The 23,276-nt window shown below is 42.3% G+C and overlaps 1 protein-coding gene across 2 annotated transcripts in view; it reads right to left on the bottom strand.

The window, feature by feature from the left end:
- The window catches only part of LOC117220995 (uncharacterized), a 97,965-nt gene that overhangs the window by 9,719 nt on the left and 64,970 nt on the right, over positions 1–23,276 (bottom strand). For both annotated transcript variants that reach the window (XM_076522514.1, XM_076522513.1), the window contains exon 4: positions 10,326–10,463. In XM_076522514.1, coding sequence (XP_076378629.1) covers positions 10,326–10,463 — 138 coding nt within the window. The remainder of the gene's footprint in view (positions 1–10,325; positions 10,464–23,276) is intronic.

Below are 23,276 nucleotides of genomic sequence, written 5' to 3'. Positions count from 1 at the left end.
ATTGTAATTTTCGGTACAATTCTTTAACCAGTTAGCCGTGTTCGACGAGTATACTCGTCATGGAGAAGTGGATACTAAACTGGAGACGTTCTAAATACGTCCTAAAAACGTATTCTCAAATTTCAAGGTGTTTAGAATATTTCGAGGCCGATCCTGCACGATAATGTTTACATTGTTATAAAGATAAGATCGGGAATGAATCACGATATTGGCGTTCGACGCGCAAAGTGCACAAGTATTTGATCTTTCCTACGTTTTTGTTTATCATGTACGCGGTATACGTTAATGTCAAGCGAATAGGTAAATATTAGCAATAAAATTGTAGATTTTATCAAATAAAACCGTCTTTTCGAGCCAATATTTTAACAGCGACGCTTAATCTGTGTGCGACGAGTATACTCGTCGTCGCTTGATTCTCGCGACACGAATAGGCGCACGCTCTGAAAAGAAGGTGCCACAGCTAACTGATTAGGGTTACGCGCATCTCATATGCATCTCTGGAACCTTACATGCGAGCTCCTAAAATTAACAAAGCTGAAAGCTGTTTGAAAGCCGCGGCGACCTTACGTGATTATCGATATACAGTAATTTCTCCCTAATTCGCGCTGAGATCGCGCACAAAGATGGACAATGTGGGAAGAGCAGATACGATTATTCCTCCTGACTCTTTTTCATAGTCACCGATTGCCAACAATTATAAAAACGAGACGCAAGGCCCGAATAATCGCGTCTCCTCTCTCCAAAATGTCCATTTTTGTGCGCAATCTGAGCGCGAATTAGGGAGAAATTTCTGCACTAAAAGTCTGGTCGTTGCTCGTGCCATCGAAATAACTCGTAATTCCCTTTTGGAATTGATCGTAATTGAACGTCATAATATAAGAAGAAAAAGAAAGTAACATCATAATATCGTTGAAACGTAGCTAAAATCTCTCGTGAACGGCTGACGCTTCGATCGGGACCACTGTGCGACGCGGTTCACGGCTGGAGCATCGTGAATTTCCAGGGGTCGCGGGTTTAAATCTAGCGGAGCCCGACGAAAGGCGGCTCGGGAACGGGCCGCCTAAAATTATGCGGCTATCGGCCGATCTACGGACCACCGTTCGCGATCGAGAGACAGGCCGCCTCTGTTTCCACGTGGAAATCCGCCGAGCTGCTCACTCCCCCCCTCGTCGTGTTTTAAATTTAAATCTCTCCCCCGATCGGGCCGGCCTAGAGCGACTCCGAAAGTACAATGATCTCTCCTCCAAAATTGATCGAAATCGGTTGACCTTGATGCGACGAGCCGTGAACGATTTCAATTCCCAAAAATCGCAGTTTCGCGCCGATTTTTTTCGCTTTCGTCCAATCAGCGTGAGAATTTCCAAAAGTTTTCAAAATCTTTTGACGCTCGTAACTCTACTTCGTCTTCAACTGAAGTCGATGGAACTTTCAGCAGGCATATTAGCTAACAAATAAGTTGCAAAATGCGAGTTCTTTCATTTCGTTTGAAGCGAAAACGCGAATTTCTTCTCGAGATTAGCGCTCCTTCTTGCTACTTTCGCAGCGCCTGCCACGGTATTCTTCCGTCTAAAATAACACGATAATTTTGGAAAAAGTATGCGCGAACTGTGCACCAGGCGATTCCTCGTAAAGAAACGAGGAAAATATATACAACAACTTTTTTTCGTTCGGGACTCGGTTACCGAGAAAATCGCGTTTGAAAATTCGCTTCAATCGATACACGTCGACTCTGTTTCTTTCGTGCACGTTCGCAGCGATATCTCGCAAATTTGTGAAGAAAAAACACCTTGGCTGCGACGTTAAACGAATAAAAATTAGGTTAACTTTAAAGCGCGCCATCTTTTCGTCCCGGGGCGTCAAGAGGAAATTTGTCGGTCCGTCGATTACTTTCATAATCGTTTACTTATTCCCTTATTTATTTCTCAAATTTCCACGGGCCGAAAATTACACGGGCCGAATTCCGCGGATTTCTAACGAAGTCGAAAATTTCACTTCGGCCCGCGTTTCGGCGAATCGTCGGCCATCCTGTCGTCCGCGGGTTCAGACGTTTCCGCGGACGAATAAAAGTCGTGCGCACGTTCCGCGACGGCCGCGGGTAATCCGTGTATTTTCGACTAGCGATTTCGAGCGGGAACGCTATCGGCCGGCTCTATCTTAACGACGTTCCCCTTGTCCGTCCTCTCTCTTTATTTCTTTCTCTCTCTCTCTCTCTCTCTCCTTTCTCTTTTCCTCGTCCAGCGTCTATCTCGAATAATCTCGAAGCGAGCACTCGGCCCGGAGGCGTACCGGACGCGACCGGTGGCAGCTTCGAGAGAAACTGCCGAAGATTCTGCTCTCGAAACGATCGATCTTCGCCCTGGCCGGTCAGCCATCGCCTTCCTTCTTCTTTTATTCTCGTTTCCCGTCCCCTCCCCCTGGCCCCTCCAGCCCCCTTTCCGCAGGCTTTCGACGTTCACCACGTCCGGGACTTTTAATTCGGTTCGCGACGGGTCACCGGGAATGCTCGCCATAGTTCCCTCGTTGCGAACCGTTTCGCACGTCCTCCATATTGTCTTTTAGCATGCTGCACATCCTACGTTGTGTCTCGCGTATGTTGTGCTCTTTTTTTTGGTAACGGACATTGCATAACGCGTCCTTCGCGCGTCGTATTTTCGATAACATTTTTCATACGCCGCGTCTGTTTGCGTCCGATTTTATGCTGCGTTTCCAGTGCATCGTATATTGTTGCACGCGGTGTAACGCGCGTTTGTTTCGCCGTAATTTGTACAACGTATTTCAAATCGGTGGTTGTTCCGTCGAATTTTATGCTACCCATCTCGTGTACATCGCGTATTTTGTTTAACGTTTCTTTGTTTCTTTTCATACGTCGCGTTCTCGTCGTGCACGAATTTTATGTTACGTTTCACGCGTATCGTATTTCGCGCAACATTTTTCATCCATCCCGGTCGTTCATTCATCGAAACTCGTGCGTCTCTCGCGTAGTAGTTGTTACGTCGAATTTTATGCGACACGTAATTTTTCACGTCGATATTTTGTTCAACATTGTTCGTACGGCGCGTTTGTTACGTCGGATTTTGCACAGTGTTTTTTTGGGTATCGTATTTCGTTAGATCGTTACGTTCTTTACGACGAATTTTATGCTACGTTTTTGCTGTGTATTATATTATTTATATATTATTTTTGTTATTTATTATTTATATATTGTTTACATATTATTTATATTATTTATTATGTATACATTATTTACGTATTATTTATATTATTTATTATTTATATAATATATTATATAGTATATTATTTATATATTTATTATTTATAGTACTATAGTATACTATAGTATTATATATACTATATTAGTATATTACTATATATATATATAGTATATTATTATACTATTATTATACTATTATATATTATTATGGTATAATATTATACCATAACGCATAATAATAGTATAATAATATACTATAATAATAATATATATAGTATATGGTACTATATAATATATATAGTGTTATATGGTATAGTATTTATAGTAACCGATTGTCAACAACTATAATAATATCAACAATTATAAACGTTACTATTTTTAATCAGTTTATATTCACTTTTCGCTCATAAAATAGGAAAACATTGAAAAACGTAAAAATTGCAATATCATTTGTTGTACAACGTCTTCCGTGAATCGTGTTCCTGATGCTCTATTTCGTACATTCTTCACTGTATTCTACATTATGGCCGTTGCGTATCGTTCTTTGCATAACGCTGCTCTTACGAAACTACTTCGCACCGCGCGTTCTTCACGCCTAATGCTTGCTCTTAGATCTCGCTTCGTACAACTGTCTTCGCAGCTCGACTTTTTTGTACGACTCGCAATCCTACGAGAATTATCTTCCGGCAGATTGTAGATCGGACTCGCCAACTTTCGAACAAAAACAGAATCACCCCGATCCTCTGAATAATTACCAAGATACACGTTAAAAAGTGCAACCTAGTATTTCGTAAAAGCGTGACCAAAAATGTGTGAAATTTGCTGCTGCGATATTTACATTTTAAGCTTTCTCACAAAGTAGAAGTGTAATTATAAATTCGTTGCAGAAATTATTGTGGACTGTTTGAGTTTAACTTATTGTATTTTATGCTATTCTATTCCATTTTATTTTATTTTAATCCATTGTATTTTATTCTATTCTATTCCATTTTATTTTATTTTAATTCATTGTATTTTATTCTATTCTATTCCATTTTATTCTATTTTATTGTATTTCATTCTATTTTATTCCATTTTATTTTATTCTATTCTATTCCATTTTATTTTATTCTATTCTATTCCATTCCATTTTATTTTATTCTAATTTATTGTGTTTTATTGCACTCTATTTTCTTTTCTTTTCCTTTAATATATTGTATTTCATTTTATTCTATTTCCTTTTCTTTCCTTTTAATATATTGTATTTCATTTTATTCTATTTCCTTTTCTTTCATTTTACTACGTTGTACTTCATTTTATTTTATTTCATTTTATCGTAAATTATTTTATTCTATTTTACAAAAGTAACCTATGAAAGGAACAACGCTATTTTTCGATGTTTGCCGGTAGAGGCGCGCAGGTCGCCGCAGTCCACTACATAAGCAAAACGACAACACCCCCACCCCCCCTCCAATCTCCCAGCAACCACGTCGGCCGTTCAATTTTACCATACTTCTTACGACCGGATCGTCTCGATCATTTTAAATACGCAGGATCCTGCTGAATTTCAGCAGGTGTGCGGCGACGAAACGCGACAACGTTCTCGAATAATCCTGCACGTGCAGGACACGGCAGAGGTCCTTCGTCAGGGGCCCGGACGGAGTCCACGACCTCTTCCGTGGGACTAATCCGAAACCGAGTAGTCATCCGATTGTTCGAGCGTCAACTATACAGTCCCGAGGCTCCGTGAAGATATAAATACATGGATACGTACGTATTCGGACGGACACGTTGCCGGCCGGGACCATAACGTGTCGGCTTAACGTCAACGGAGAGAGACGGTCGCCTATTCCGGCTGGACGAGCCCCGTGTACCCGGAGTCAGGCCAAGTGAAACCGAGTCCGAGGCCGATTACCCACGCGTCAAACCGCCGCAAACGAGCGCAAACTTTCGTCTCTCTCTCTCTCTCTCTCTCTCTCTCTCTCTCTCTGCGGCTCGCTCGGCAATCGCCTCGGATTCTCGGATTCATCTGGTTATAACAACGAGCAGCGGTTCTGGCCGATACAACGCGATCCACGGGTTATTCAAACGGCGACCAACTTTCCGACGCCGCGTCACACGGTGTCGAGAAGATAAATCGTTTAAATCGTCATTGTTAATCGTCGGTCGTCGAAGTTGAATTCCTTTGAGAATCGTTCAAATGCAACAGCTGATTTCGTTTGTTACGCAGCAGATTATTCGAATTAACCGTCTCCGGGAATTGTTATTTAAAAGAAAATTGACAAAATTTGAGCGTGGCTGAGTGGTCGATGAGGCTTTATCGTAATCGTTTAATTAATGGAAGCGAAATTAGAAAGTTTAAATATTAATATTTTACATAATATTATATTATATATTACGTAACGTAATATTGTATATTATATAATATATGATATTGTATATTATACAATATATAATATTGTATATTATATAGTATATAATATTGTATACTATACAGTATATAATATTGTATATTATACAGTATATAATATTATACACTATATTATATGTAATATTATATATTATATTATATATAATATTATACACTATATTATATGTAATATTGCATATTATATTATATATAATACTGTATATTATATTATATTATATGATATAGTGTAATATTGTATATTACATTATATTATATGATATAACATAAAATATTGCATTAAGTATATAAAAAGATATTAATACTATATAACATGATAATTATTATTTACCATGTGAAATATTAGTTTGACTCTCCTGCATTCCAAAAATTTCTGCGACATTCAGCTTATTCAATATATTAAAATAGAAATAAAATTTAAAAACTGCTCCAGATCGATCCAAATATCACAAGAACATTGACTTTCAAAATCTAGTTAAAAATCAGTGTCACCTGTTATCGCGCAATTAATACGTTATTATAAATATAAAATAATCATCAAGCATCCGTTAGATAGAGTCTCGAAAGGTCGGACACCGGCGTCGAAGAACGTCGATTTTGTCCAGCACGGTCGAATTTATCCCCCCCTTCGCCGTTCGCCGACGTCGGCGACTGAGCCCGCGACGGCGTAACGGAGGCCCTTCGCTTAATTAACGATTACCAGGAAACTCGTCTCGGCCTGGACAGCCTGCATTAAAACGCGGCGGCTCGTCGCGCGGAAATTCGAGCGGAGTTTGACGCTGTTCGGGATCGTTTGCCACTGTTTGAATCTGTTTCGGACAGTTCGCGACTGTTTGAAATCGTCAGGCGTCCCGCGATCCGATAAAGCTCGCGAGATAACGGCCGGGGGGAAATCTGTGTAAACAGAGAGAATCAAAGAGAAAGAGGGAGAGAGAGAGAGAGGGGTGGAGACGGAGGGGGGAGAAAGAGAGGTGGAAAAAAAGAGGGAGGAAGGGAGGGGGGACAGTGAGTCGTGTGTCTCTCGTAAGAGAAATCGCGGGCCAATTAGCGCGAGCCGCAAACGAATCCCTCTCCCCCCTTTCACTCTCCTTATCGAGATCGCAGGAGAGATCGCGCTCGCCATCAAGATCGTTATCGCCGGGCGTCGCGTCGCCGGGCGTCGCCGCGAAACAATAGATTTTATTGTTCTTCTACCTCAGACAATAAATTAGCGAACAGCGGCGGCCGCAGTCGCGTTTCCCTGTGGACGATCGAATTTGCACGAAATTCTTTGCGGTTCGGTTCGGTTAATTAACCGCTTCGACAGCGCAGCGTTTTTACATACGTCGACGATGTTTGCGACAATTCGCTGCTTTCTTTACTCGGCAATTTTATCGAGCACGTATTTTCGAAAATATTTCTCGTTGTTCTTAATGCGACAGCAATTTACTCGATTATTTTATTTATTTATTTATTTATTTATTTATTCGATCTCAAACGTTTCATAGAACTGAAGTATGTTATTCGATGGAATTAAAATTGCGAAGCAAAGTTATACACGACATTTATTTATTAGTATTTTATTTACTTATTTCTTTAATTAATTAATTAATTGTTTTAAATAATTCTGACAATCATGTATGCGTGACGCCGCAGTTTGATGTGTTGATAATGTAATTGTGGTACACTGTTTTAATAGTGCAATTATGATATGCTACGTTAATCATATGTATATTATTATTAATAATATTAGTAATAATATTAATAATATTGATAATGGTAATAATAATATTGATAATATTAATAACAGTAATATTAATAATAGCGATATTATCAATAGTATTAATAATATTAATAATAGGGATATTATCATTAATATTAATAACATTAATAATAGGGATATTATCATTAATATTAATAATATTAATAATAATATTAGTAATAGTAGTAATATCAATAACATTATTATTATTAATGTATATAAGATTGATAATACTGCATTAATATTATCCATAATATTAACAAAAATATCAGACGAATGCTGTCAACAACAGAATTACGACAGATATCTGTAAAGAAAACTGCGCCGAATCGATTTTCCTAATTGAAATTTTCGCGTAGTCACGGTCACGTGGCTGCGGCCGTGAAAGCATTAGAATTGCGAAAAGTTAACATCGCGGTAGCAGATTCTCTAGTTTCTGGCCTATTAAGGTCGCCGGGCGCCCACGCACTCGTCGCAGATTTCCGCAGTTACCGTGACGCGTGGTGCTGCGTCGACGGCGGTTCTTGAGAAAAAAGAGGAATCGCCGAGGATTTCCTCTTCCCTTTTGTCTAGAGGGAGCTGCGCTGTTACTTCCGGTGCTTCCTGTGTCACAGGCCGTTGAGCACGCTCTAGGCGCTGGGCCACCCCCGCGTTCCGTGGGGGAAGCGCTGGCGACAGTGTTCGCACGGTTGCCACCCTAATTGTTGGCGCAACACTGATCTCTAGTGACCGGACGTCTCTTAGATCGCGACGGTGTCGTGGAAAATCGAATGCTAGAGGGTCATTGCAATGTTCGTTTCATTACTCGCGGTGCACACAGTGCACTTTTTTATTTTACTCTTTTTTTTCTTTTTTTTCTATTTTTCTATTTCTAGGAGACTGATCTGTTGAACATGATTATTTATGGTCGCACTAATCGCGACGTTTATTTACGAAATGTGTTTATTGGTAGCGAGATGTAGAGTGGATGTACCAATTACTGTGCCTGTACCAATTTCTGTGCCAGTCTCAATTCCTGTGTCTGCCCAATTTTTGTACCTTTCCCAATTACTGTGCCCCCGGATCGAACACGAATATAAAAAGAAAAGTTTTATATATAAATTTATGAGTTATGTTTTTTTTATTACGTTTTGCTATCAACATGCAAGACTTAAGAGAAGTATTATATTGTTCACGTGTTAAAATCTACAGTACAATATTTTGCAGTTGATATTGCAGCAGTTCTGACGAGTTTAAGTAGTATGTCTCATTTATTATTATTTTTTACCTATCATTGTTTAATTTAAAAAAAATTATTTTTGGCTTCTAGAAATAGACTTGGCAATCAATGTGACAATACAACTTTAGCTACCGGACGAAACGAAGCGCATACATTCCACGAAATGCACTTTTCAACTCTGGCATTGTTAATAAAAAATCGGCTACTCTAAATTAAGTCGGATATAGTCATCGTTCTAGATAGAACACTGCAGAATACATCCCCGTTTTTCGATGTTGGTACAACTTTAGCTGTCGAGTGAAATTCTCCCAAATCGTCCCTCAGCTTGCAAACAAGAATGGTTATATTTTAAACTGTAAACAATAAGATACGATTATTTATAGTCTTCCAGCTCGTTTATATAGTTATTCACAATCGGCGACTATAAAAGGACCCGAATAATCGTGGCTCCTCTTCCCAAGTTGTCCATTTTCGTTCCCAATCTTAGGGACAATTCGGGAGAATTTACAATACATCGACATTCATCCTTCGTTTCTCTCCTGATTAAGTTCATCCGTATGTCATCTTCCAACAAAAACTATACTTTGCATCATCGGCGACATTGTTATTCTTTTACGATCAGCAAAATCCTCATTTAACTGAATTTTAAGGTCAATCGACTTGCGCCGATCGTATACAAAGTGGCCGAGTCTTTATCCAGAAATGTTTGTACCGTCGTTCAAAGAGTTAGAGCGACTTCCAATGGAACGGAAGGACCGATTGGATGGGGGGGAGTACCGGAGGAATTAGGTTCCACGGCGTGCCCGACAATGGATCTCGAGAGTGGAGGCCCGCGACAATGGCAATCCGATATATCGCGTTACAAAAACCCTGTTCTCTCTCTCTCTCTCCGTTCTATCTTCCTTTCTAGCGATCCGTCCCCGGGCTGTAGCGGTGAAGCGACGATCGGTGGCTTCGACGGTGGCCAAAGACCGACCTTTTGCCTCCTCTATTTATCGGAAGAAAGCTTTTTATCGCTACGAATCTCGTATCCGCCGTTTAATACCCCGACCTCCCATTGTCGGCGTCCCCCTCCTCGGCAAACATTGTATCGAGTGGCACGGATCCGCTTTCCCCGGCAACCCCCCTCGACCGTCCCCCGCGCCCTCCCATCCAGGATTTTCCCGCTTGTCTTCCTCTGTCGAGGACGTCTGGTCCGCCGGAAGTCCGGAACGATACGACGAAGAAAAAAGAAAAAAGATGCATCGTGCGGCCGCCCGTTCGAGTTCACCGAGCCGCGAGTCTCTCGATTCGAAGACAATCGAGCTTTCCAAACGCATTGTTCCGGCAACGGAATTCCTCGAGATTCGAGTGTTTGTCACTTCGACGGAGAATTCCATCGGATCGCGGTATTTTATTTAACAACAAACTGCTTGTGAAACGCGAAGTCCATTTTCGTGCGCGATCCGAGCGCGAATTAGGGAGAAATTACTGCGTTCGTAAATTTGGGAGAAATTTGTACGCGACGAGCGAATCGAAATTGAGGAAGAATAATAAATTGTTTGCTGTTCCAGGTCTTTGTTTATTTTTCCAGGATCTTCTCATCTTTCCATGATTCTTTTCTCGGTGGAACGTCTTTCGGATATGTAATTCCGGAGAATTTCGTTGCAGGCAGCAAGCGGTTCGACGTTGTTGGAAAGCCGGATTGATTTAACGTTCGGATAGTTTTCGGAGTAAGTGGTTTTCGAGTACACGATCGATTACTTACGTTGTGGAGCTTGTAGTAGAGGCCGCACGCGTTGCAAACTGGCTCGCCGGCCTGGTTCCTCCGCCATAGCGTGGTGGTCGCAGTCTTGCAGTTGGCGCAGCTGGTGCCCGCCCGCCTCGCCGCACTCTGCAGCGACAGTTTTGGAAAAAAAACAAACAGATATCACACCCGTAACGGCGACATAATTCTTGAAAATTTCATTCCCCCATAACGGACGCTGACATAATTCAAAATACTGGCTCCAACGAGCTTCAGCCACCTCCAACATGTGCATCGGGGGTAGTTGGTTTTGGGAATTTTCTACAGCGTCTAACAAATTTTGTTTTCGATTGGAACTAACGTAAAGGTCAAGATTGAAGTCTCCGCTTTCCAACAAGTACAAAAGAATTGACCTACGATCTTTTCCTGCTGATTTATCGCATTTTTAATGAGGAAAGATGGAAATTGGAATAATGATGATCAATTCTTGTGTAAAAAAATCGACCATATTCGAGCTACTGTAACTTCGCAAAGAAAAATCGAAAGTGGCACCACCTTAGCTCATTTTAAAGGGCAAAGTTAGCGCTTTGAAACTATGAACGCTGTTTTTACCGAAAAAATTGTTTGACTCGATCAGATACGGAAAAGTAAAAATTCGTAATTTTTCCTAATTTTCCAAGTTCAGACTCTTGCCCAAAGTTGTAAAAATTTTTTTCTCCATTGATACCACCGAGGTGGTCAAGAATGAAGTCTCAGCTTTCTAATGAGCACAAGAAAATCGATGTACGATTTTTTTCTGCCGATTTATCGCATTTTTAATGAGAAAAGGTGCCTGCAGCATTGGTATAATGATAACCAATTCTTCTGTCAAAAATTGACCATATTCGAGCTACTGTAACTTCGCGAAGAAAAATTACAAGTGGCACCACCTTAGCTCATTTTAAAGGGCAAAGTTAACGCTTTAAAACTCTGTACGCTGTTTTTACCGAAAAAATTGTTTGACTCGATCAGATACGGAAAAGTAAAAGTTCGTAATTTTTCCTAATTATCCAAGTTCAAACTCTTGCCCAAAGTTGCAAAAATTTTGTTCTCCATTGATACCACCATGACGATCAAGAATGAAGTCTCTGCTTTCCAACGAACCCAATTAAATCGATGTACGATGTTTCCTTCCCGATTTATCGCCTCCTCGATGAAAAATGAAACCGTGTAACCAATGACCAGCAAATCTTGCGTCGAAAGTTGGCCATATTCGAACGACCATAACTTCAGAAGAAAAAAATCGCTGGGAGGTCTACTTATGCTCGTTCCGAAGAGCAAACTCTTTACTTCAAGAACGTCTGAGTGACGTTCGTAAAAAAAAATTCTGTCCCGACGGAAACCTTTTCATACGAACACACACGGATCGTTCGGTCGAAAGCAACTCTCGAAAGACGGATCGAGTAGGCGTCTATCGGAGCGCATAGGTTACGTAGGGCCGCGTGACGGGCCCCCTTTTCGGGGCCTTTTTTTCGATCGAGAAATTCCATTCTTACGGTCGAGCAGCTTCTAGACTCGAGAAGCCACGATCCGGGAATGGGATCGCGTGAAATCGGCCGCCCTTAATCCCCCATCCCGATCGTTCGGCTGTACTCGGCTGGAAACGCGAGCTAGTCCTCTTACCTGTGCCCTCTTTCGGGCTCCCACCCCCCCTCCTTTCGCCCCCCTATTCCGACCCCTGTGAACGAGAAACGATCTCCGGTACACCTGTTTACACTGTGCGCAAACTGTATCGTGCGCCGCTCGAAAAGAAACCGAAAAGGGAAGAAGAATCCGTGCCCTCTCGACATCCCCCTCCGCTCCTAGTCCCCCCTCCCCCTTTTCTTCGCAATTTTTTATTTTGTTTCGTTGGCTCTCGTTTCCCATTCGAGGACCACTTACGTCGGGAACAGTGTCGCCAGTTGTCCCTGTGTTTTCCGAGGAAAAAAACGGCGGCCAGGAAAAGGGGGGCGGGGGGGAGGGGCGGTACCTGGATCATTGTCGGCGACAGTCCACAAGGGCGCTTCCTCTCTGCGCCGGCTAATGGAAAACCGATTGAAACTCGGCCGAGCGAGAACAAAATCGCGGCGGGCCTGCCCCCTCCCCCGCCCCTCGCGTCCCGCCGAAATTGCGTCCCCTTTGTGCACGCCGGCCGTGCGTCGCGTCACAATACGCCCGAAGCGCGTGTCCACGAATATAAAGTGTCCCCGCTGCAACAACTGTTTTCCTTTTTGTGTTACCCGGCCATCTTCCTGTTTCGAGAGCCCCCTCCCTCCAGCCCCCCATTGTCCTCCGCGATCTACGCTCGTCCACTGCGCGAGACCTGCGATCCAGATCGAGCAGAGTCCCGAGGATAATCCGCTAATACTTGCCCTTTCTGGTATCCGCGGGCGAATTTCGAGGGAGAATCAAATAAACGTGGATAAATGTTGGTGGGGCGAGCGCACCGATTACTGTGCTCCCGCCTCCCTGGTCACTGTGCCCTCGCGATAACTTTATATGTGTTTAAAAAGGATATTGAATTTTTGGTGATATAATTTTAGAAGTATCGAGTGTTTTCTATTAAATTTTCATGTGTAACGTTCATAACTGAAATGAATGTTATACTTCAAGAAATTATACCAACTCTTGACAACATTTTAGACATTATCTTTTTTATTGGCAGTCTTGGATGACGATTGTGACGGCTCGTTCCATTCAGAATTTGCCGCTGAATCTATTGCCACGAAAAACTCCACGGAAAGGGGTAACTACCTTCAAAGAATTTTCTTTCGGTAACAATTTATAACGTCTGCATAATTAATCCTTTGCAATCGAAATAATTTTAACTGGAAATCTAGTGCACTTTATGCATATGAAATTGAATTTTGTAACTCGTGCAACGGTTACACATTTTTAAAGTTTATGGAGCATTAAAAACAACTGTGTGATATTAGTTTATAAAAGTAAGAATATGACATTTATTCTGATTTTTGACGAGTGTTATTGTAATATTTACTGCAAGTAATACATATATTGAATGAATCATAAATGTATCTTTATAATCTGAATAATTGTTAATTGAAAAATTAGTGTTAAGTAGAAACAAATTCAATGATATTCAAATTATTTTGTAACGTGATATGACAATTTTTTGGAGTGCCTTGAAGTTACCACTCGACTTCGAAGGGGTAACAGTGTGAATGGATTATGGCACAATTAGACTATGTACATATATATAAGTATATATTTTGTGTATATAAATATATAATTATATACTATATTATATATATTATACATATTATAATTATAATTATAAGTATACTATATATTATAATTATAATTATAAGTATAAGTATATTATATATTATAATTATAATTATAAGTATATAATTATATTAAATATAATCTTATTAATTCTCTCAATACTCTGACTATATATCCTCTGTTCTCTCTCAACACCCTCTAGCTCACCCTTGTTCCCTCACTCCTTTTGTCCACCCTCTCACGCTCTCGCATCCTCCCTTCTGACTTAATATTCATACAAATCACCCACATTTAATCATTAAATATTTACATTCACCTACTCTCGCGCCATCGCGCACCCCGACCATCAAACTCATTCTGTGCTTCCTCTAAAACCAACCCCACAAATAATTCCAGACACCCAGAGTCCGACGGCTCGTTCCACTCGGAACAGAACCCAGCATCCACCGCCCTAAAAAAAAAAAAAATAATCCGCGAGAAGCGGAGACCACCCCGAAAAATTCTGCCGCCCCTCGGCGACATTTTCATCGGCAGAGCGGTTCTCGAGAGGCGACCGGGATCGTGGGAGAGGCGACAACCAGCAGAGCGGTGTTTACCCTGGCCGGTCAAAGGGGAGAAGGGTAAGGGTCGAGGGCCGAGAAAAGCTCGAGAGCACACCGGCGAGGGCGAAGGGGGGCGTCGCGACGCGTAATCGTGCCTTATCGGCCGGATCTTATCGGTGTTGCGCGCGTAGCAAAAGGGGTCTGCAGGGTGCTCCGGGCCCCGACGGACGCCGGGGCGGCCCGGCGTCGAATCGATACGCGGAGAGAGCCAGCTCATCGATACCGAGAGCCCCGCTATCTGCGCTCTAGATCTTTGACACCCTCGCCGTTTCGCTTCGTTTCTCCGTCGCACGGGCTTTCACCTTCGCGGCCGGGGGATGTGTTCGCCGTGCCACGAAAATTCTCCGGCTAATGGTTATTAAACTGCGGGGGTGGAGCCGCGCGACCGGATCCTCGGACGCTCGTTAGCAAATGAAACCACCGCCATTTCGAAACGGGGTGGAGTCTGCGCCCTGGCCAATCGACTCTGTCAATTTACACGCGACGCGGCCTCAAATCTCGGTTTAATTGTATAATAATTCGACGGGGTGACCATCGGAAGGCGGACCCGTTCGCACGATGTTTATAACAATTCTCTGATTTATTTTCTGATCCTTCATTCCGAGACTTTTATTCCCGCCAATTTTTCGCAAAATATATTTACTATAACATATATTTATTTATATTATATATATATTTATATATTCATCATATCCAATATATATTTACTTAATAATATATATTTATATATTCATCATATACAATATGTATTTACTTAATAATATATATTTATATATTCATCATATACAATATATATTTACTTAATAATATATATTTATATATTCATCATATACAATATATATTTATTTAATAATATATATTTATATATTTATATCATATCCAATACATATTTATTTCATGATATATATTTATATATCTATCATATCCAATACATATTTATTTCATGATATATATCTATATATCTGACATATCTAATATATATTTATTTAATGATATATATTTATATATCTGACATATCTAATATGTATTTATTTCATGATACATATTTATATATCTGACATATCTAGTACGTATTTATTTAATGATATATATTTATATATCTGATGTATCTAATACATATTATAATTATACTTATAACTTTCTGTTGTTCCTAATGTAACAGCAATTTGTTTCACGTAATTATCGAAAATTGAGTAATTCAGAGTGAAAAACTTGAACAATCTAGAGAAGAATTAATCCAGCAACCGCTTTGCGAAGGCTAAATTGCGCGAGACAACACTGTGTCAATTTATACGATAAGGTAAGAGTACCCAATGTGAAACACTTTTCAGGGGGTGTAAAATCATCGTCGATTTTATCACTACTTAAAAGTATCAGAGTTGAGTAATTTATACGACTGTTCGATAGATCGATGTTTCTAGATAACATAATACTATATTTTGAAATATTTCTGTAATATTTAATATTAAATATTTAGTATATAATATTTAATAGTACGAGCATGTACCTATTTTGGAACACAGTTCTCGTATACTTATCACATGCTTGTAGTTTACCATTGCACTCGTACAATTTTTTATTCATATTAAAATTATTATTATTATTATTACTGTATAAAATTATTAGTGTAATCGTATGGAACATAAATAGAACGTAATAGAACCCAATATGGAACAGTACGCTCTAGCTTCGAAGCCCTGAACGATCATTTCCTCCTACATCCGATCGTTGCACACCAGTATTTGCTTACGATCGTAAAAAAATGTTAGAATTTGCTAATTGTTTATTTACTAATAATGCAATACAAATATGATACAGTGTTTAAGAAAGCATCTAGCGGATATAAAATGTACTCTGTGTGAAGAAGAGTGACTGTATGTGAAGTCGCGGAGATACTGTCTGACTGATCGTCTTCTAGGCTGACGAACGCCTCTGTAGTTCTATGGGAAGTAGCTTCTCGCACTGGAACGTGCAGTCCTTTTATACTATTCCTTCAGAAGGTCAGGCTTGTACCTGCATTTATGAAGCTCGGGGTTGTACCTTTATTTATTGCCCCTGTAGACATGTGTGTGTGTGTATGTGTGTGAGTATCGTTGTATATACCAACAATAAACAATGTTCAATAACACGGACAGAATTTTCTACGCTCCACTTTCATACGTCCCGTCCACCTTTCACGGCATTATCCGTGCCACCGTGTCAGGAGAGGGCGAGAATCGCGAGCGGTGCTCCATAACAGGTACATTTTGCCTTAATTCTGTGCCGGTACGGGTGCACAGAAACGGACAAAATGTCTCGCGTGACAGGGACAAGAGCCGTGCGTGGGGCGGAGGGCAGATCGACGGGAAATAAAAGCACGAGGGTGGAAGGAAGGAGTTTTACGCGCGGAGGGACGCGTCTCGCAAAATAAAATCCACGCGGAACCGGGGCCCCGCTCGGAAGGAGAGTGAGGGGAGAGTGACGCGGGCCGGAGACGAGCAAAACGAGATAATAAGGGAACACGGGACCCCGGCAGAAAAATCGAATCGAAATAAAAGGAGGACACCCGACTGGCTGCTCGCCGCGGCGCGGCCCGCCGGGCCAGGGGGCCTCGGAACGGCACGGGGGCGGGGGTTCCTGGCGGAATGAGAGGAGAGAAACGCGGATCGCCGCGCCACGCGGACTTCGCAAATGTCATATCCGTCAGTGTCCGGCCGCTTCGCTGGCCGAGGACTGCTGCCAACCGGTTCCGCACCGCCGCCGGAATAGTATTGTCCCGGTGGCCCCACCCCTTCGGATAGGTGATTTCCCTGGATCGATAAGATCGAGGCGCGATTGCGTCGCCTGGAAAATTCTGCCGTTTTCATTCTCGATCGGTGATTCATTCGCCGTCGATTGGCCGAAACGCCGTGGGAAAATCGGCGGTCGCGAGACGTCGTTTCAACCGTATCGGTTTCTGTCAGCGTTACGACAAATTTTTTTTACGAATTCATCGCGTTTATTAGATATTCGATAGCAATGCTCTTCAGACGCGATCGTCTTGCTGACACTGAAAAGCGTTCCTTAATAGGTACTTTTACCTTGACCGGATAAATTGAAACAGAGTTGTTAATTTAACCCTTTGCACTCGAGCGGCGACTCTGTGGCACCACTAAAATTGTTGGTTCACGTTCCAAGATAATTTCTATATTAACGAAGTTTAAATTCAAAAAATCGTTAAAAGTGTAACTGTCGTCGCAAGTCATCGCAAGGCTCAATTTCATATGCATAAAATGCACTTTGTTATATAAAATGGAAATACCGTAAGTCAGAAAAATTATTTTAGATTTACGGTTAAAATGGCTTCAAGTGCAGAGGGTTAACCCTTGCGAGATGACGGTTGGGTCAATTTTAACCCGGACTGTTCAAATTTGACCGGAATATTCGCTTAATTGTTCAGTTGTCGGCAATTAAATCGAATCAATTGCTGTTACAGTAAAAATTCGATAAGGATTTGACAATGTTTCGAAACAAAAATCTGATGGAATGTCCTAATTTCATCTCGATCATGCGAGTCTCTATCGTAAAAATCGGTAAGAAAATCATGGATTCTGGAATTCAGCCCTGAATTGTGAATCTGGTGGAGGGTCGTAATGCATTGTCTTTTATTTGAACCCTCTTTTAGAAAAATCGGTAACGTAATCAAGATAATTACTATTGTTATATATAATTATAATAATTAATACATAATATTATGTATAATAATATATAATATAATATTATAAATAATTATATATACAATGATATAATATAATCATGTATGTAATTAATATATTGATAACTAATTATATATATATTTACTATTGCAGTCAATAATTTGCTCAAAATTTGACACTATTTCAAAAAAATTTATTACAAAAATCGGTAACGCAAACGAGATAATTGCTACTGTTATATATAATTGTAATAATTAATACATAATATTATATATAATAATATATAATATTATAAATGATAATATATAATATGATATAATATTGTAATATGTAATATAATATTATAAATAGTAATATATACAATAATATAATATAATTATATATATAACTATTTATACGTATATAATTACTACTACAGTCAACAATTCGCTAAAAATTCGACACTATTTTAAAAAAAATTAGATATTACATCCTAATTTCACTTCGATCGTCCGAGTCTCCATGACAAAAATCGGTAACTATTCACTATCATTTCCAACTATAACCAGCTGGAAAGTCCAACCATAACTTCGTTTATCCGAACCTCTAAAAATCGGTAATAAATCCACACAGTACCGGAATAAAAATCGGCAACGATACAGCGCTGAAATATTCCTAACGAACCCGACGAACCATTTTAATCGTGCCACAATCGTCCGAATCCCCGTTGTGTAAAGATCAACAACGCAATCATGGAACAGTGGTAAGATCGGTGAAAAGACTCGGCTCGGCTGTGTTTCTAAGTAACAGTTTCGGAGCCGCCGGAGGGTCCCGGCGGGTACAGAGGCGATCTAATCGCGCAGCAATGCGTGCACGATGCGGTTCAGTGATCCAGCGGATCCAGCGGATCCTCCGACGTCTCGTTAGCATTCGAGAGAGGGGACAAGAGGGATGGGTGGGGGCTAAGGTCTCTGGGAGGGGGGGAGGGGGCGAGCGGGGGGAGGAGTGTTTTGGGAAGATCGTGTCGCGGGAACCTAATCGAACGAGCCGATCCCCGGGAAACCGGATCGGCCGTGACTCGGGACGATTTTTCAAGCGGTGATCGACGCCGATCCATCGATCGGTCGTGACAGACTGGGCGCGGGAGTAATTATTGGCCGGTCGGGGAGATGGCGGGTTACCCGGGTCAACGGTTCGACGGTTCTCCGAAGATTGCGTAATAATCCGCCGGAGAATTGTAAATCGATAGCAGTCGTGGCTTCTTAATTGCGTCATCGATCTCGACCGCGGCGATATTGTCCCCGTTCGGGAACACGTCGGTTCCACGAATGTCGGGCTTTTCGAGAGCTCAGTTGAAGGGACGGAGGGAGGGGGAGGGGAGGGGGCACGGAACACCGCTGCCAGCGAATTTTATAAAAGAACCGCCTGTGAGCGCGATCGCCGACCGACGCCGGCCATTAATCACCGCATCGGGCTAATTAATAACGCCTAATGGCGGCCCGGGAACCAACTGGCTCGGCTCTCGGAAGCCGCGGCGCGTTCGATTCCGCTCTGATTCCGCTGCCGATTTTTATTTGGACTTCGAACGGCCTGCCGCGGTTCCCAGGAAACTCTGCCCGGTTCGCGTCGAAACGCGGAGATATCGGCGGCTGTTAACCCTCTCGCGATCTTGCGACCCTCGTGCCTCGGGAAACGAACCGCGCCGCGTTGTTCGCCGTGAAATACCGAACGACTTTTTTGTTTGAATCGTTTCTCTGTCGTTGTTTGTTTCGGAGATGCACAGCAGCGAAGTTGTAACGTTTCGAGGGGTGGTTTCAGGTTCTATAATTGAACTATAATTGAAGCACGTGTCTCTTGCTTCATACTGGACGACCGACCAGAAAAGTATCCACGAAATGGAGGCGAGGGCAGTAGAAAATGTATCCAGAATTGGTGAAAAATTTTCAGAGGGTGGTTTCATCCCCTAAAATCGTACTTCAAACTATTCACTGCCAGCCACGAGATATCTCGATGGTAGATGTCCAACAGCGGCGCGCAAAAATGACATAAGAATGCAGAATTTATTTGCTATTGTTTAGTTGTTATTATTATTTTCTAATTATTGTCATTTTTTGTTTATTATTACTTTGTACTTATAGCAAATTTTCCCTAATTCGCGCAAAAAATGGACAATTTGGGAAGAGCAGCCTTGAGGCTCGTTTTTTATAGTTGTTCACAATCGGTAACTGTAAAAATGAGCCGCGAGGCTCGAATAATTGACTTCCTCTTCCCAAATTGTCCATTTTTGTGTACAATCTGAGCGTCAATTGGGGAGAGTTTATGTCATTTCTAATTTCAAGATTCCATAAATGTCCCGTTTCTACTTTGTTCGATATGAGTTGTTACACTTTTCCGCGTGCTGTATCGACGAACAATTTTTTCCACGAAAATGAATTATACACGAGAAAAGTAGAGATTTCAGGCTTTAAAATGAGTTCAGTTTTATTGCTCTACGATTTTTATTTACGAAGTTACAGTATCTTGAACATCGTCGATGTTTTCGAAGGTTAGAAATTTCGTGCAAAGCCTGGAACGAGGTTTTCCATCTATCGTGTCGCAAATCAATTTTGCTAAAGAAATTGATGTACGGCCTCCGAAAGCAGACACTTCGTGCTTTAAAATGAGCCGAGTTTCATGTTTGTATGATTTTTTTGTACGAAGTTACAGCTGTTTGAATATCAACAATTTTTCTCGAAAATTTGTAACTTCGGCGAAAGTAGCAGACGACTCGTTTTTATAGTTACCGATTAAGAAACAACTATAAAAACGAGCCGCGAGACTGGAATAATTGTCTTCCTCTTCCCAAATTGTCCATTTTTGTGTACAATCTGAGCGTCAATTGGGGAGAGTTTATGTCGTTTCTAATTCGAAGATTCCATAAATGTCTCGTTCCTACATTGTCCGATATAAATTGTTACACTTTCCAGCGTGCTGTATCTACGAACAATTTCTTCCGCAAAAATGAATTAGGCACGAGAAAAGTAGAGATTTCAAGCTTTAAAATAAGTTCAGTTTCATTGTTCAGCGAATTTTATTCATGAAATTATCGATTTTAAAAAAGAGGCATCTAGAACAGATTTCCTCAAAATAGCCTAAGCAACGAATGTATTTATCGATAAGAAAAAAAACACGTGCTTCTTACCGAAACAGAAAAATGTCCCAGATTCGACAGCGACGATACGGAGTGAATCGGCGAATCGTCGACTGATGATCGCAGCCCCTGAAATCGCGCCGTGATCGACGAAGAGAGAAACCGTACGCCTCTCTCACTTCTCACCGTTCAGAGTAAAATTTCATCGCGATCGGAGCACGTCGAGCGCAGAATAAAAAGCATGCAGGTCCAGCTGCGACGGTACGGGAGCAATTTGTATCCCCCCGAGAACAATGTTTGTATCGAGGTTGTATCGGCGCGCTCCCTCCGCGTCTAGTCACGATTTAGTCAAGGATACACGGCGATCGTTATCGGGCCAGCGCTCGTAAAACGATCGTTTACTCGCCGGAGTACGATCCGGCCGGAAAACTCTGGATCTCCGGGCACGGTAATCCCCCGATTTACAACGATTCTCTTTCGGAAACAATGGCAGGGGCGTCGCCGGGGCCCCGCGGTGGGGGCAAGCCGAGTGGGCACCGCGCGGCCGGAGGCCCTGATTTTATTTTAATTGCGCGCTCGGTATCCTAGCGAGATCGCATCGCGCCGGTGATACACGCGGCAATTTACGGTCCCGCGGCTTCACGGAGGGAAATCGGGCCGCGGGGGACGCCGAGGGGCCGTCGGCCCCCTCCCCCCTTTCCACGAATGTTCCGCCGTTTCCGGGGACTGTTCGAACGACCGCTTTTTTTCGCGGGAACGACGGCGGATTTCGGAGGAAATATTCGTACCGTGTGTCGTCCGGCTCGCTGCAGCCCGATGCAACCGCAGCCGCATAATGCAACGTACCGGTGGTACGGTGCAGCGTGCGCTTGTGACTGTGACAAGCAGTGGTACCACATTCCTAACACTAGCGCGAGCTCGACCCGCTCTCGGTGCACCTTCTCTCTCCTTCTCCCTCGCCCCCTGTTTCTTCCCCCTTGGACCCCGCTCTCTTTCTCCCTCTGCCTCGCTTTTATCCCTGTTGTTCCCTCTCTCTCTCTCTCTCTCTCTCTCGCTCTCTCTTTATTTCTCTCTCGCGCCGCGTTTTTCGCGTTCGCTCCTCCTCGACGGTGCCACCGGCTAGAGACAGATACGAACAATGGACGGATCCGTGCAACACGGCTTCCGAAAATCGCGAGCTGCCCGCGAACTCTGGCGGCCATGCCGCGGAACCACTGCGGGGAGGCTGCACGCTGGCGGACGCGCCGCTGCGTCGCCCTGCTGTACCGAAGCCTCTGGCGACAGTTTATTCAATTTTAAACTGACTTTAATCCGAGTACATGCTCGAGGAACTACATTTATTTCTTGACTCCCTTTAGATGCACCTTTCCCATGCCACGGAGTGCGAATTATGTGATTTATTCGTCAGTATTATTGTGTAAAAATCGCGAGCTGGTTGGAAGCTGCGGTGGCCATGTTGGGACAACGGTAGCTTGGAGGGAAGACGCGTTGAAGCAGCTAACAGCTATTCTGTTGCGCTGATATGTGAGCTAATATTTATATATTACGCCACTTTTATAGTTATATTAACTGTAATAATATTTACAGCGTACATAAATATACAAATTAATAGTGATATATTTATTTTGATAAGTGAAATTAATTGTTGGAACAATATTTGGACTGACAGTGCCATATCTACTGGATGCAACGATTAGTTTAGATTTTGCTCTGTCGGTGCCCGAGTTGGCCCGAGTTGGCCCGAGTAGACCCGAGTAGGTCCAAGTTGGCCCGGTGTGCACAGTATCTCAGCAAACGAACCAACCTATGATCGATCGAACATATTTCTCCTCTTCGTTTATTAACATCACGCTTCATTATCCCCAACTGCGTCACTAAATATTATATTCATCGTCCAATTCACGTTCCCCCAGAAAACTGCCGCGATCGCGAGAAACGTGAATCGAAAAATTAACATAATATTCAATAAAAATCCAACGCGAGCAACGCGTAAAATATTCGAATAAACGTGGACACGAGACGGAGAAGCTTGAGATTCAGCTTGCAAATGGCAAATTGGCGGGTCAACATTCCCGCGGATGGACAGCGCCGGAGCAACAGGAGGGGGCTATCCGAGCTTGGCGTGCCCGAGACGAGCACACGCAACGATGTCGCCGAATCAAGTTGATTAATCAGCCGATCCGAGTGATTCGTGGCGCGGGACGCACGCGATAAGTCTCGAACGAGTCCGTAAACTGTGGCGGGCTCGCGATTCGTTTCCGCTGTTCGGGTTGAAAATAGAGCAAGCGAAATCTGGAGATCGCGAGAAACCATTTTCCACGGC

The sequence above is a fragment of the Megalopta genalis genome, chromosome 5 (assembly GCF_051020955.1).
Source record: "Megalopta genalis isolate 19385.01 chromosome 5, iyMegGena1_principal, whole genome shotgun sequence".
Lineage (NCBI taxonomy): Eukaryota > Metazoa > Arthropoda > Insecta > Hymenoptera > Halictidae > Megalopta > Megalopta genalis.
Note: the sequence above shows the minus strand (reverse complement) of the source record. Positions and strands in the feature narration are given on the sequence as shown.